This window comes from Wyeomyia smithii, chromosome 1, assembly GCF_029784165.1.
Source record: "Wyeomyia smithii strain HCP4-BCI-WySm-NY-G18 chromosome 1, ASM2978416v1, whole genome shotgun sequence".
In the NCBI taxonomy this organism is placed as follows: Eukaryota; Metazoa; Arthropoda; class Insecta; order Diptera; family Culicidae; genus Wyeomyia; species Wyeomyia smithii.
Window position 1 is genome coordinate 12,438,728 of NC_073694.1, and position 15,207 is coordinate 12,453,934.

The following is a 15,207-nucleotide window of genomic DNA, read 5'->3' on the forward strand; positions in this document are numbered from 1 at the left end:
CATACCTCGTATAAACCGTGTGAATTCGTAAAAAACTCCGTAATTAGAAAATCCGTAAAAAAACCCGTATTAAAAAACCTGGCTGTTCCTATTGTCATGACTTCTACGTGGTTAGTTCTTGCTGCCTTATGGAGGGCAGGAACAAAATGGAGACGGTTCATAGGATATATTTAGTGAAAACATGGTAAGATTGATTACTTCATAAAATCACTTTTCAACGTTAATACTAAGAACTTTGAATTAAATGATTTCCCACTGAACCGGACATCTTACTATTCAATGTTTCCAAAACAACGAACCAACTTCAATAAATATAAGTACTTACCTCGTTGTGGAATGCATACGTTGAAAAATATTTTGTGAGAAAAAATGCAGATCTCACTCAAATATGTGATCAGTATTATTCGAATTTTAAAAGACCAATGTAACAGTAATTAGTTCGAAATGACCTATGTGATACGTCCAATGTACATAATGATTGTCAAAAGGTCCTAAGTGACATTGTTGACATTTTAGTGCGAAATTATCAAAAAATAACATGAATGTTCATCTGTATAGGTAGTTATTCATCGTTTCTTGCCTATAGAGGTAATGGAATTGGTAAAAGTTGATTCGTTTCAAAATACTTTCAAAATTATTTCTTACAACTTTCACCACCACTTTTCTCGGAATGAGTAAATTGTTAGATAGGTCCTTTTGAAAAGTTACGCGAGACTTGTGTGTTAACACGGACATGATTGAAATTACTTCCTCCAACTGAGATTTTCTGAATTTGTAGTTGAACAGGCAGGTTCAAAAGCCACGAGTCGCCCCTGGTTAAAACAAACCAAAATATTTTGTAAAATGACAATGACAGTTTTTGTAAAACTGTTTGCGATGAATATATTTTCGAGCAACGCGATACCGTTCTGTTATAACAATACTCATTGCAAAAAAAATGCTTTTCTTTTCCTTGGTTCAAATTGACAGTCAATGACAGCTCATTCTGGTTCATTTTGACACTCACACAGCTTCGTATCCGTTTCTCCCTCCCAGGTGGTGACCTTTTTTTTTGCTCGACAGTTTTTGATTTGCCGGTAACTTTTTCAGTCTTTGGTCAGTCCTAACGGGCCATCTCGGGTTGGAAGACATGTGAAGACATTTTTTATTGGAACGTGAAGACATTTGGAAAAATGTCCTGGCATCCCTGCCCAGCAGATCAACTCTATACATAACCTATAAAAATCCAGCGACATTACTTATCTAGGGACTTAATAATCTTATCTTGTTTCATTTGTGTTGAATTGGAATGAAATTTTGATAGATTGGGTAACATTTAGGGTTCCAAGATAAAAAAATTTTCTCTGTAAAACAAATATAACTTGAAATCTAGGAACTAATTATGGGTGGTATTTTCTCATGGAGAAAATAACAAGTCTCGCTTCTGGTGTTTTTTTTCGGTTTCATGTGCAATCACTTGTTTTTTTTTTATTAATAAATACATTACATTAGCAATGAAAGTGTTCGCGATTTCACTTCGGCCGTGTCTTGCATGCCGCTCCGGTTAACTGCTTACTGCAATGGGTATATGTCCGAAATAACATGTCTTTTTTTACTTCTCTGTCGGATTCGGATTCTAACCGATTCGACGGCTGACTGACTACCACGCTTGGTGTTTTCAGTTTCCTTTTTTTTCAATTCTGTCAGTAACTGATCTGCGGGCTTACTTTTTTGCTCTGGGTTTGGTTGGTCCCCGGTTTCTCTCTAGTGTGTGTTAATTTGATCGATTTCACTTCTATTCGATTATTTTAAGGGACCGATCGATTGGGTAAAATTTCGCTATGCATTACATAACAAGAACAGTTTTCAGAAATAAAACTATCTACTATTCGTTTTTGTTTGCTTACTGTTGTTTTTTTTTACATTGATTCCATCATCGAATTGGAACTATACGAAAAAAATGCAGTTTATTTACTCTAGAGAAAAAAATGGTGCTTCTACAATGTAAACAAATTCAACTATAATTTCTCTAAGAAAGCTAGTGTCATGATGGTTTAATTTTACAAATCTTTTTAAGGCCTAAACAATTCCTAGCCGTGCGAAGGCACGACGAATAAAGCTAGAAAACAACTATTATGTACACTGTGTTTTTTTTTTCTCTCGTTTTACTCGACTGGTGGGTAAACATGACTGAATTAGAACAATGATTAACTTAGGGGCGATGAGTTTGGCAGAAACGTAAACAAACTAAGCACGAACTTCCCTCACACGTTGACTTTCATCCAATTTTGGGTGATTGAAAAACGATAAGTTGTTGTGCGTCAGTCGTCTATTAGAATTTGTGGGGAGTAAGTACAGTGCATGGGTGAAGTTTCCAATGCCAGATTCCTCAGCCAGTTTTTTCGAATTCGCGAGATCATAAAAACAAGAATTGGACGTCGACCACTCACAAGTTCCAAAATAATGTGGAGCTTTGAGTGTCCATCCAACGGAAAACAAGTCCTACTAAACATTACAAATTGTGTTTCCAAAAACAAAAGGATTGCCCCGTCTAAAAACGAATATCTATCATTTTCCGAACCACCACCATCCCCAGCGTCGTCCCTCGTCTCGTTCCCTTCTTGGCGAGAGCGAAGAGGAGGAGGAGGCGGATGATGAACCAGCCAACGGCGGTACTGCGGGGGGTCAATGTGACGATGTCATTATTATAACGTCCGGCGCCGACTTCCGGATGCCGCCGGTCGATGGGTCCACGGCTCGATCCACCGCCAGCTTCTGGCCGTGATGGAGATGATGATGATGGTGGTGATGGTGATGGGAATGAGGAGGATGGCTTGAATCTGGGCCACCGGCGAGATCCCGCTCCGGTTCGTCGTCACCGGTATCAACTCCGGTGGACACCGCGAGTCCGGCTCCGCTGAGATCTTGCATCTCAAATTTATTGCACTTGGTGCGTTCCAAGGTACGCCCCGCTTCGCCACCCGCACCGTGATGAAGGTGATGACGGTGGTGGTGATGTTTCACCTTCGGCGGTGGAGGCGTCACCGCTGGCAGCTGTGCGGGCAGTCCCGGCTGGGCGCCCATATCGTAGCCAAACGTCGAAAAACGGATGCTGTTCGGATTCGGCGATTGAGTAATTTTATTTTTGAACACCGGCTGGAAGAGGGATTCCCTGAAATGATCGTAAAGGTTACACACGATTCTAGTAGACACGCCATTTGAACTCACCTCGTCTGACAAGCCATATCGCACATTCCGGAATCCTTCAGGCTCATCGCCGCCCTCAAAGGATCATCATGGTAGCTGCCTCTCAGAATGTCCTGCAATTCCTGACTTCGGCCGGGGTCATTTTTTAGATCTATTCTACTACTACTGCTGAACATATTCGCACCCGCACTGGCTCCTCCACCGCTTCCACCACTGCCGCCACTTCCTCCCCCGACCAGGGAAGGCGAAATCACCTCTCGGTAGTAGCTGTTGGCCGCATTCTCCAGCACATTAATCGGCTCTTTATCGAAGGCCGGCGGTGGAAATTTGGTGATGTCCAAATCGACCGGCTTTTTCGTCGAATGCCGTCCCAACTCGTTCAGCTTGCTCTCCCGTGACTGTCGAATATGCTCGCGGATGATCTTGTGGTCCCGTACGATCTTCCGTGCAATTTTAATGACGAACGCGATCACCATGCTGCCGAAGATCAACCCAAACACGACCATGATGATTGTCACGTGCTCCGATTGGCTTTGAGTTTGCTTCTAAAAACCCGGAAATTGAGGTTAAACACACTAACAAAATCCAGAAAATGGCTACCTGGCAGTCATCCTCATCCCACCGGAAGCGACAGTTGATACGCCCATTGCACCGCAGATCGGACGAAATGCAGGTCGCATCCTCACAATCGTACTCGTCATCATCACAAGCTGAAGAAACGGAACAAAATAAACGAATGAAATATCCATTCTAAACTAAAGCCCTGTTTTGGGATACTTACTTTCACCCGCGGCTTTCTCCCGGAAAGCGGTAAACAAAATCGAAAAGGTAGAATTAATCGCTGCGGCCTCGGCGAAAAAGCGAATGTGCAAAACATTCGACTTGGACACCACCGAGTCGGCAATTGAGCCGCAGAAGTTTTTCAGTCTGTGGAAAGACAAATTGACAGCCAATCAGTTCCGATGACAAGTTGATTGAAGCCTACTAAGCTGCAGCTTACACTCTTTCTTCACACTCACCTTGACGGCAGATCCGTTCGTTCGGTAAACACATCGACAAAATTACTCTCACAGTCGTTCGGTCGTTCTAGCTTGAACATCAGGAAGGACAGCTGGATCTGTGTACAGGGAGTGAGTCAACAACAGAAAACTATGAATGTGAAACTACTGGACAGACTGACCTTCCAGCCATCCGAGGCCGTAATCACCCACATGCAGTCCAGCGAAAGTCCATACTCCACCACGGTCTGCTGTTTCTCCCGGGGCACATCCGTCCGGTTAACGAAACCCTCCATACCGGACACCTCAATGCGGCATCCTTCGTCATCGTAGATGGCTGCGGGGAAGAAAAAACACAAGAAAGTGCCGTGTAATGATGAGAATGTCGATGTGAAAGAAACCAATTTCACCCTCTGTTGTTGATTCTGATAGCTTTATTCTCCTTTAAAAATGTACCGTTGAAAGCTTTCGATGATGATGAATGAAGCTGTCAATGTCAACCCCAATGGGAGGTAGGTCTCGGTCTGGTTTGAAAAAAAAAAAACAACTTTTTACGTGTACTTTGATCAGGTGCTTCGCGTGTGCTGCTAACGTTTCCATTAAGCAAATGCAATCAAGTAGGCCCTGCCACAGGCTTGGAGCTGTTCTGCTCGTTCGCCCAGGTTCCAGAAACATCAAAAAAGGGTTGATGCTTCTTACAAATAATTCATAGTCGCAGACAACCCCAGGAAATTGATTTGCCTTCGGAAACAGGTTTCGGCCTTCGCAAGAAGCTTTCTTGCGCGCGTCTTTCTGCTGCAGACCGTTATGGGAGGAAAATCGATTAACGATAGGTAAACTATTGAAAGATGATACAGGTTGACTCTTACAATCAAGGTGAGAAATTAGTCTGTGTGATTGAAATGTATATGGGCAATTGTGGAATCCTAACATGAAATTTTAAAACAATCATAAAGTTCGAAAATGTTTTTCAATGCCAAAGTTTTTAGATTCCTAATAGAATCCATGAAATTTAGATGAGTTCACTTATTCTAATATCACGAAATACTTTACTTAAAAATTCTATAATCCGAAACAAGGCTCTCAATTTATAAACTCAATAACCGACAATCTCAAAACCGTTAACTCGTGAAATGAAATTCAAGAATTGCAAAACCCCGCAATCATAAAATCTTACAATTCTTAAAACCCATAAAACCCTGAACATCTATAACACTTAACTCCTAGTATCCTGAAATTCTCAAATTAAGATCCTAAAATTTCTAAATCCAACAGCCCTCAACCGAAAGTCTTAGAACTGTTACAGTATGCAATTTTACAACCACAAAGTCCGGTAAACCCACAAATAAAAAACCCTACAATATGAAAATCACAAAACCTAACCTTGAAATCCTAAGATCTTAAAGATTAAAAATATAAAAGTTCCTAAAAAATCAGCCCCAGAATCCTTCAATCCTAGAGTCAGTTATGAATTCTTTCAATTCTCAATCCCCTAAAATTCTAAACTGATAAAATACCGGAGTTCGGAATTCTAGAAGCTCAATATCGTATTTTGAAAATCTAGACTCCCCAAATTTCGAAAATTCTTAAATTTAAAAATTCAAAAAAATCAAATATTTCAAAATTAAGTGAATCTACAACACTTTAAATTGAAAAACCCCAATCCCAGACTAGAGTCCCGCAAAATTTCAAAATTCTACAGAAAAAGAAGAATCTTAAAGTCCTAGGCGTGAAAATTATCTTGAATTTCTCAAATCTCGAAATTACAAAAGCGTAAAACATCATCTGAAACCTCCTAAAGTTTCAAAATCTTGACAATTTTCAAACCTCAGAGTTGCAAATTTTAAAATCTTGAAGGCCTGAATCACAAAACTTTTAAGTCTTAAAAGATACCCTTCTCTCCAAACTGAAAAACTCTCATCTAAACCTTCATAAATTTCATCGACCCAAGGCAATAAGTCTGGAGGAAAACAAGCACTATAAGAAGAAGTTAACTTCTCAATGAGTGACACGGCAAATATCATGAAAGCCCCAGAAATTAACAATTTTAGAATCCTACCACTTCATAATCCTAAAACCTCAAGATTTTTGTGTTCCAATATTAAAAAATAAAACTCGATCCCAAAATTCAAGAATTCTAAAGTCAAAATGCCAAGTTCATAAAAAATTCAAGCAAGAATGCAAGCTTACCACCACACAGTGACTTGTGTCTTTCCGTGGGGGCTTTAAATGGATTGTTTTTAAATAGTTTATTTGACACGGCACGATACAATTTATGTTTAACTAAGCCAAGTACATTTTTTTTAAATTCTAAATTAGCAGGGAAAAGAGGGAGGCTTTTTCTTTATTCTCGCGGCCGACTACGAGCTAGTGGGGATTTAAGGTGAGAGGAGGGGAGTTACAATTTTGATTTTAACTATATTGAGTTATACGATTTATTTATTTGTACATGGCTAAGCAGTGATGTTCTATTTGAGCAGTTTGGACTGAGGTGTCTGCGTGAACATAAAGATGCCGAGTCTTCGTTTGAGTGTCTCCAGCTTAGTGTATCATCTTCTTTCAGCGTGTAGCGGGAATGGTAATCTAACAAATAGATAGAAGAGTTTCATATTTTAATACCAGCGTGTTTTATGAACACGTATAGCTGTGTCATGTACTGGAGATCACCGCTTCCCAGAATGTCTCTAACGGGTACGTTCGGTTGTTTTCCTCGGGCCCGAAGGGAATCTATAAGCTCAGACCTAACACCACAGTATTCGGTACACGACCAAACAACATGCTCGATGTCATGGTAGCCATCGCCACAAACGCAGTGATTACTGTCTACAAGCCCTATACGAAAGAGATGCGTGTTTAACGTATAGTGATTGGACATAAGTCTGGACATCACGCGAATGAAGTCCCGACCTACATCCAACCCCTTGAACCATGCTTTCGTCGATACCTTAGGAAAAATGGAATGTAGCCACCGTCCCAGTTCATCTGAGTTCCATGATGATTGCCAACTGTTGAGTATTCTCTGACGCAAAATGCTATAAAATTCATCATAAGCAATTGGTCTTTCATAAATATCGCCATCAATAGCACCCACCTTAGCTAAAGCGTCAGCCTTTTCATTGCCCGGAATGGAACAATGAGAAGGGACCCACGCTAAGGTAACCCGGTAATTTTTATCTGTTAAAGCACTTAAAAACCGCCGTATTTTCCCCAGGAAATACGGGGTGTGCTTCACAGGCTTCATCGATCGCAGAGCCTCAATGGCACTGAGACTGTCTGATGAAGTAGTGGTCTATGGGCAGGGTTTCGATGATCCCACGAGAGTACTGAATGGCAGCAAGCTCTGCGACGTACACGGAAGCAGGAGCATCGAGTTTGTAGGAGGCGGTAAAATTTTCGTGGAAAACACCGAAGCCAGTGGACTCATCTAGATTAGATCCGTCAGTGTAAAACCTTTTATCATAACTAACATGTTTAAACTTATTGGAAAAAATCTTAGGGATCTCTTGGGGTCGCAATTGATCCGGGATACCAGAAATGTCTTGTTTCATGGTGGTGTCGAAGAAAATAGCATTATTAGAAGTATCTAAAAGTGCGACATTGGAGGAATCGTATGAAGAAGGATAAATATCTTGAGCCATATAGTCAAAATATAAAGTCATAAATCTGGATTGAGATTGAAGGTCGACCAACCTCTCGAAATTTTCAATTACTCATGGGTTCATAACTGTGCATCGAATTAGCAACCGGTAAGAGAAATTCCAAAAACGATGTTTCAACGGAAGAATACCCGCTAACACTTCAAGACTCATCGTATGGGTCGACTGCATGCAACCCAAGGCAATACGCAAACAACGATATTGTATTCTCTCTAATTTTATAATGTGCGTGTTCGCGGCGGAGCGAAAGCAGAAACAGCCGTACTCAAGAACTGACAATATCGTTGTTTGGTATAACCTTAGAAGGTCTCCTGGGTGAGCACCCCACCAAGTTCCGGTAATCGTACGAAGAAAATTAATCCTCTGTTGGCATTTTTGTGTCAGAGACCTAATATGACAAGCCCAGGTGCATTTAGAGTCGAACCAGACCCCGAGATATTTAGCGACTAAAACCTGAGAGATCGTTTTACCCGTTAGTAGGAGCTGCAGCTGAGCTGGGTTATGCTTCCTAGAAAAAACGACCAGCTCAGTTTGCTCCGGAGAGAATTCGATACCCAGCTTAAGAGCCCATTCAGACAAATTGTCTAAGGTATCTTGCAATGGTCCTTGCAGATCGCTAGCCTTGCCACCAGTAATGGATACAACGCTATCGTCTGCAAGTTGCCTTAGCGTGCATGAATTTGCAAGACATTCATCGATGTCATTGACGTAAAAATTATATAAGAGAGGACTTAAACATGAGCCCTGGGGAAGGCCCATGTAACTAATTCGGGAAGTTGTCGAATCGCCATGTGAGAAATACATATGCTTTTGTGACAACAAATTGAGCAAAAAGTTATTCAAATTTGGTGAAAGTCCCTGCGAATGAAGTTTCGCGCTTAAAACTTCTACAGAGACAGAGTCAAAAGCCCCCTTAATATTCAAGAACGCAGAAGCCATTTGCTCTTCTCGAGCAAATGCGAGTTGAATTTCAGTAGAAAGCAACGCTAGGCAGTTGTTCGTCTCTTTGCCCCGGCGAAAGCCAAATTGAGTATCTGAAAGTAAACCGTTTGTTTCGACCCATTTGTCTAACCGTAAGAGGATCATTTTCTCCATTAATTTCCGGAGGCAAGAGAGCATCGCAATCGGCCTATATGAATTGTGATCAGAGGCAGGTTTCCCGGGTTTCCGAATAGCAATGACTTTTACCTCCCTCCAGTCATGCGGAACAATATTTAGCTCAAGAAACTTGTTGAACAAGTCCAACAAGCGTCTTTTTGCAGAGTCGGGTAGATTCTTCAACAGGTTGAATTTTATTCTATCTAACCCTGGAGCCTTATTGTTGCACGACAGGAGAGCCATTGAAAATTCCAACATCGAAAATGGAGGCTCTTCCGTAGTTACTATAAACGCGTCGCGAAAGGTTTTCTGTTCCGGTACAGAATCCGGACAGACCTTTTTGGCAAAATCGAGTATCCAGCGATCTGAATACTCCTCACTCTCATTCGAAACGTCACGGTTCCGCATGCGCCTGGCGGTATCCCAAAGAGTGCTCATCGCTGTTTCCCTCGACAACGCGTTTACGAACCGCCGCCCGTACCCGCGTTTTTTCGCCTTTACTAAGCTCTTCATCTGCCTGCCCAGTGCCTCGTACTTTCGAAGTAGGTTGACAGTGCCGTACCCCCGGTAGTCCTTATACGCCGCGGACCTTCGCGCGTACAGCTCAGAGCACTCTTTGTCCCACCATTTGTTGGGAGGGCGCTGTCTAATCGTTACCCCGGGTATCGGTTTCGTCTGAGCTTGAGTCGCGGCGTCGATTATCAAGCCAGCTAAGAACGCGTATTCTTCCTCCGGAGGAAGTTCCTCGTGAGTCTCGATAGATTGCGCTATAATAGACTCATAACACTTCCAATCAATATTACGTGTAAGGTCGTAGGAAATATTGATTGGGTTCGGGGGAGTTGAACCATTAGCAATTGATATAACGATTGGAAGATGATCACTACCGTGGGGATCGTTGATTACTTTCCACCGGCAATCTAACGCTAGTGATGTCGAGCAAAGGGATAGGTCAAGCACGCTTTCACGTGCTGGAGGATTAGGTACACGTGTCGCTTCCCCAGTATTCAAAACTGTCATATTGAAGTCGTCGATCAAGTTACAGATTAAAGAAGATCGGTTGTCGTCGTACAGCGACCCCCATAGCGAACAGTGAGAGTTAAAATCTCCCAATATCAAAAAAGGCGCGGGAAGCAACTCTGCTATATCAGTGAGATGCTTCTGTTCAATCCGCGCGGATGGAGGCATATATAACGAAACAATGCATAGGTCTTTTCCATTCATATTCGTTTGAATGGCAACGACTTCAATATTCGAGATCGAGGGGAGGTCGATTCGGAAGAAGGAATAGCACTTTTTAATCCCTAAAAGTACCCCTCCACCGTGTGAGTCTCGATCTCGACGAATAATGTTAAAATCGTGGAAATTGAGTTGATCGTTTGAATTGAGAAAGGTTTCACAGAGCGCAAATGCGTCACAATTGTATGAATTTATTAAATGAGAAAATAGATCGAATTTGGGGATGATACTTCTGCAATTCCACTGTAATACAGTGATAAAATTCCTAACCTCTTTCGCCGTATTAGTCATCGAAAGATATGATAGCTGAAATGAGGGGCCAAGTTGCTGCTAGTTGCATCAAAAAGGTTTTCACTGTAGGAAGAAGGGCAAGAAGAATATTTTGTAGGGGATCTGGTATGTTGAATGTTTTAAATATCCAGTCCACAATATCAGAAAATTTTATGAACCCTGTTTCTTTTTTATCTTCTGATCGAGAAATGGGTGCACGAGGGGTTTTTGGTGCCCCAGGAAGCGGTGGGTACTCCTGGTTTGATTTAAAATTAAAACCGGGAGGTACTTGCTTCGGTTTTTCTTCACCGCTTCCTTTTTGTGTTGGCTTATTGGTCATTCCGCTAGGGGTTATCTTGCGACCTTTGCGAGAAAGATTAGGAGAGTTGAGCATTCTCCTCTTCCTAGATCCTTCTGGCATGGCATAAGAACACCCTTCGACGGGATCGTCAGATGTACCCTCATCGGTTGGCAAAAAGGAAAAGATGTTTCCTGTCGAGGGTGGCTCAGCACTCTTCAGCATTTCTGCGAAAGAGCGCTTTGATCGTTCCTTGAGGGAACGCTTTATTTTTTCCTCGCGCTGTTTGTACGCGGGACACGCCGAAAGGTCATGCCGAGTTCCCTCGCAGTAAAGACACTTTTCAGTATCCTCACTGCAAGCGGTCTCAGCATGATTGCCTCCGCACTTGCTGCAGCGTGCCTTGTTGCAGCAGTAGGTGGCTGTATGACCTAACTGCTTGCAGTTCAGGCAATGCATGACCCACGGTACGAACAGGCGTACAGGCAGACAAACCCTGTCCAAAGAGATGTAGTTCGGCAGTGCGGATCCGGCGAATGTTACACGGAAGGAATCCGAAGGGAAGAATTTCAAGTAGTTGCTATTAAATTTTTAAAACCATTTTTCAAACTAAAATGGATCAAAATAAAAAAAATACAGTAATACTAATACTAATAACAATAGTAATAATAATAATAATAAAAATAATAATAATAATAATAATAATAATAATAATAATAATAATTATAATAATTATAATAATAACAATAATAATAATAATGATATTAATAATAATGATAAAAATTCTAAAGTGAATACTTCACCGAACGTCTAAGTCACGACCTCACGGCTGATAGTAGGATTAATCGAGCGTCTCCGCAGAACAAACAATGACGATCCAGCTTCGTGTTGTGACACAGTGGCCGTATCCTACACGCGACCTTGTAGATGCCACTTGTAGTTGACTTCCACTCGCTCGATCGTATTGTGGTCCGTGCTGCTAGCGGGGTAACAGCGGTGCGGGAGAATTATTCTTGCTGATATATCAGCTGCGTATCGGATCACTGGCGGGGTAGCCTGCCCCTACCAGTGTGCAGAAGATGTTTCTGCCGATAAACTACCGGCTATTGTTATCGTGCAGCACAAGAACTTATCGACAAAAAAAACACCCGTACGATAACTCGTGTATTGTTATTTTGCAAACTCAAACGGAGATGAACAATTTGCGTCTAATCGAGACGAAAGCAAAACAACCGCTTTAAATGGATTACATTCCGTCATTTGGTACCGCGCTAACAACTTTTCAATATTTGTAGCTTGAGACAAAGGCATACAAGTTCCTTCTTTGTTAAGACCCAGTTTGCTTCTATGAAGTGAATAGCTTCCCTACAATTCAACATGGCGAAAATTGACATCATGCCTTCAACCAACAATGATCAAGTCGTCTACATACAAGACGGTGTAGATCTCGTCTCCCGGATGTACTCTTTTGTACAGGTAGTAATCGTGCACTAATCGTTTAAAGCCTAGCTCCAATGGTTTCTGGTTGAACTTTTCGTTCCAACAACTGTTTCATTCCGTAGAGAGATTTGATCAATCTGGTGGTGATTTGACTTCATCCGAAACTGCCATGAAAATTTTATCCTTCAATGCTCCATGCAGGAACGCTGTTTTCACGTCCAAAATCACGTCGAAAAATACTCCCTCCCTTGATCCATGGTCTTTAACGGAAATATTGGCTCACCCATCATTGCAGTAACAGTTGCTTCGTACTCTCTGAATCGATCGGAAACTTCAGACTTTCTCTTTAGTAGATTAATTATTCCGAAGTGAAACTGACGAAATATCGGGATCGTCCGAGTGGATTCTTGACACTGCTTACAAATGCTGATCCATGGAGCCTTGTCAATTCCTTTCAATAAGCTTTGTCGGGCCATTTATTCCAGTTGACCAGACGATGCCACAACTTGCCGGTTTCCACGTCGCATGCATTTGCACAAAAGTTCTCCGCTGATGGCTCTAATTCGGACAAGTTTTGTCTTAGCTTACCAATTATTTCCGATCTTCTTCAGGACGGTAATGCCGGCTTTCCTCATTTTCTTGACAGACATGGAATTTTCTCGCAGGTCTGTTACCAGCAAAACATTCTTGATGTTGAACTGCACACTCTAGTCACTCAAAACGTTGATTTCACCGGTTTCCTCAGCTCTTGGAATGTACCCGTTCCGCTGTTTTTTCTGCTCATGTCCTGAAAACGCTGCAGGTTTTTCGTCTACTAATTTCCTTGTCGATCTGTGCGCTTCAACCCTTTGCCAAAAGCCCTTGCCCGACAAATCCCAGCGTTTGATCCTTCTCAGTAACATTTTCCAGAGCCGTTACAAGTGGGTCATATGTGTCTGGCAGAGTTAAGAAGAGTTGTGATACCAAATCTACCTCGACCAGTGTAGTACCAACCGTTTTTCAACTTTCTTACGAGCCCTTCAAATTCCAAAAAGTGACTTCTCATATCAAATCTGCCGTGCCAGTTGTTTTTCCTTAATATCTAGAATCCCTAAAAACCAAATTCCGTCCAATTGAACAATCCATCCAAAATCTATGATTCCCAAAACCATTGTTAAAATTCGCACAGAATCTTAATCATGAAATGCTCTAATACTAGGATCGAACATTTCTAGAAGCTTCACAGTCACGGACGAAACTACCCATGTAGCATCAATCATAGTAACCCATGAGTTAGCAGACAAAATTGACAGCTCCATCAGTCGAACTCTAATCGTGCCGTGGTGGCGAAAACAGTAAAGCTACTCCGCTCAGAAGTATGCGTGTTCAAAGAACGGAACCCCACCGCGTCGAAAATAGATATCGTGCGCACTTTGTGGACGCCGGGTACGCCTATGTCGACATTTACAACATTTTGGTACTATTGGGCAACAATCAGAGCATCGAACCGACAAAAAGCTTCAAAGGATGCTGGGGAGGAAGACCGAGTGAAAAGTGGCTGGATCGCTGCAAACAGTGAAAAAGTACCCACCGAACATGGACATACATGTCAAGAAGCGGCAGTCCCGTCCACTGGTCTTGGAGCTGCAGGCAATGATGCAGCGACAGCGGCTGAACAAGATGGTCATGTCGATTTTCCTGGCGAATCGCAACGGGCCTGTGGTGATGGACGACGAGACCTATCTCGCCCTGGATGATAACGACTGGCAGGGCACTTCGTAATTTATCTCCCCCACGATGAGAGCGAGATCCAAGGTAAAGTTCATTTCGCAGACCAAGTTCCCCAAGAAGATGCTACTGTGGCAGACAATCAGCGAGAAGGGAATGTCATAACCGCTCTTTTTTCGCTACGGACTGGCCGTGTACGGGGACATTTATAGTCGGTGTCGGAGACGCGGTGTTCTTACCGGATCTGGTGTCGGCCTACTACTCGAATGGGAATGGGAAATTTATCAAACTCAACTATTTGTCTTAGTTATTTATTACCACCATCCGAAAAAGTCCTTTTTTTATTGCAAACGTTACTTGTATGACCTAGTAGATCATTTGACCTAAACTCAAGGACGATCGGGACATTCTAGAAAACGATGATATATGATAAATGGTTGTACGCTATACATCTCAAGCACACGACACCATTTTTATTAGGTACGTTATTACGAACATTGTAGCAAGCGGTTTATTAGACCTGAACCCAAGAATAATTATGAGAACCTTAACCACCAATATCCGATACGCAAGACTTACTTTTACTTTTACAAGAAGTTTGTCAACTGCTGCAAATATTTTATTGCCTCATGTTTTGGCTCAGTGCGAGTCAAATATACAAACTCAATATAATATTCTCGTTTAAATAAAGGAATGGGAAACGAATTAAGCATGAAATGTCATGATTTTCTACCTGCAAATATTTTTATGAATAAAAAAACACAGTTGACGGCTTTATATTTCAGTTTAGAGGTGAACTAAGCGTGAATGGTCATGCTCAATTTTTTTCACGTTAATTTTCTTAGCGAGGCACCAAAAGTAATGTAAAGAGGTTCTACTGACACGACTGTGGAATAACCTGAAAACCGCTCAAAGTAGATGTTTTCGGGACCGGGATGACTCCTAATAGCATCTTCAATTTCATTTTCATTTTCACATTCTGGAATCTTGAATTTCTAATATCCGTAAATTATATTATCTTATAAAGGGAAGCTCGTAGCAAATATCTTAAATACCAATATAGTTCACTTACGTGAAATTATGAAGACAAATTGAAAATGACAGAAGCGTTAGTCACCTTTTCGACCGCTAGGTGCGCCACTTCTGATTTTGTTCTACACGACATGCGAATAATATAATAATATTACCCTAATGGGTACACTGAAAAAATGACGTATGAGGCAATCCATGGGTGGTGTTCCACAATTTGTACGTTTGTCGACCTCCGACAATATTTTGAGTTGTAAAATGGCGACTTCCGGTGACTGGAAAACTG

General features: G+C 41.8%; 1 protein-coding gene across 12 annotated transcripts in view; it reads right to left on the reverse strand.

The window, feature by feature from the left end:
• Positions 1 to 1,421: 1,421 nt before the first annotated feature.
• Positions 1,422 to 15,207, reverse strand: part of LOC129717487 (uncharacterized) — a 135,887-nt gene continuing 122,101 nt past the window's right edge. For all 12 annotated transcript variants that reach the window (XM_055667413.1, XM_055667412.1, XM_055667409.1 and 9 more), the window contains 6 exons: positions 4,367 to 4,521; positions 4,206 to 4,303; positions 3,968 to 4,113; positions 3,787 to 3,896; positions 3,208 to 3,731; positions 1,422 to 3,151 (listed from right to left, as the gene is read on the reverse strand). In XM_055667413.1, the coding sequence (XP_055523388.1) occupies positions 2,665 to 3,151; positions 3,208 to 3,731; positions 3,787 to 3,896; positions 3,968 to 4,113; positions 4,206 to 4,303; positions 4,367 to 4,521 (1,520 nt within the window). In that variant the 3' untranslated portion in view covers positions 1,422 to 2,664. The remainder of the gene's footprint in view (positions 3,152 to 3,207; positions 3,732 to 3,786; positions 3,897 to 3,967; positions 4,114 to 4,205; positions 4,304 to 4,366; positions 4,522 to 15,207) is intronic.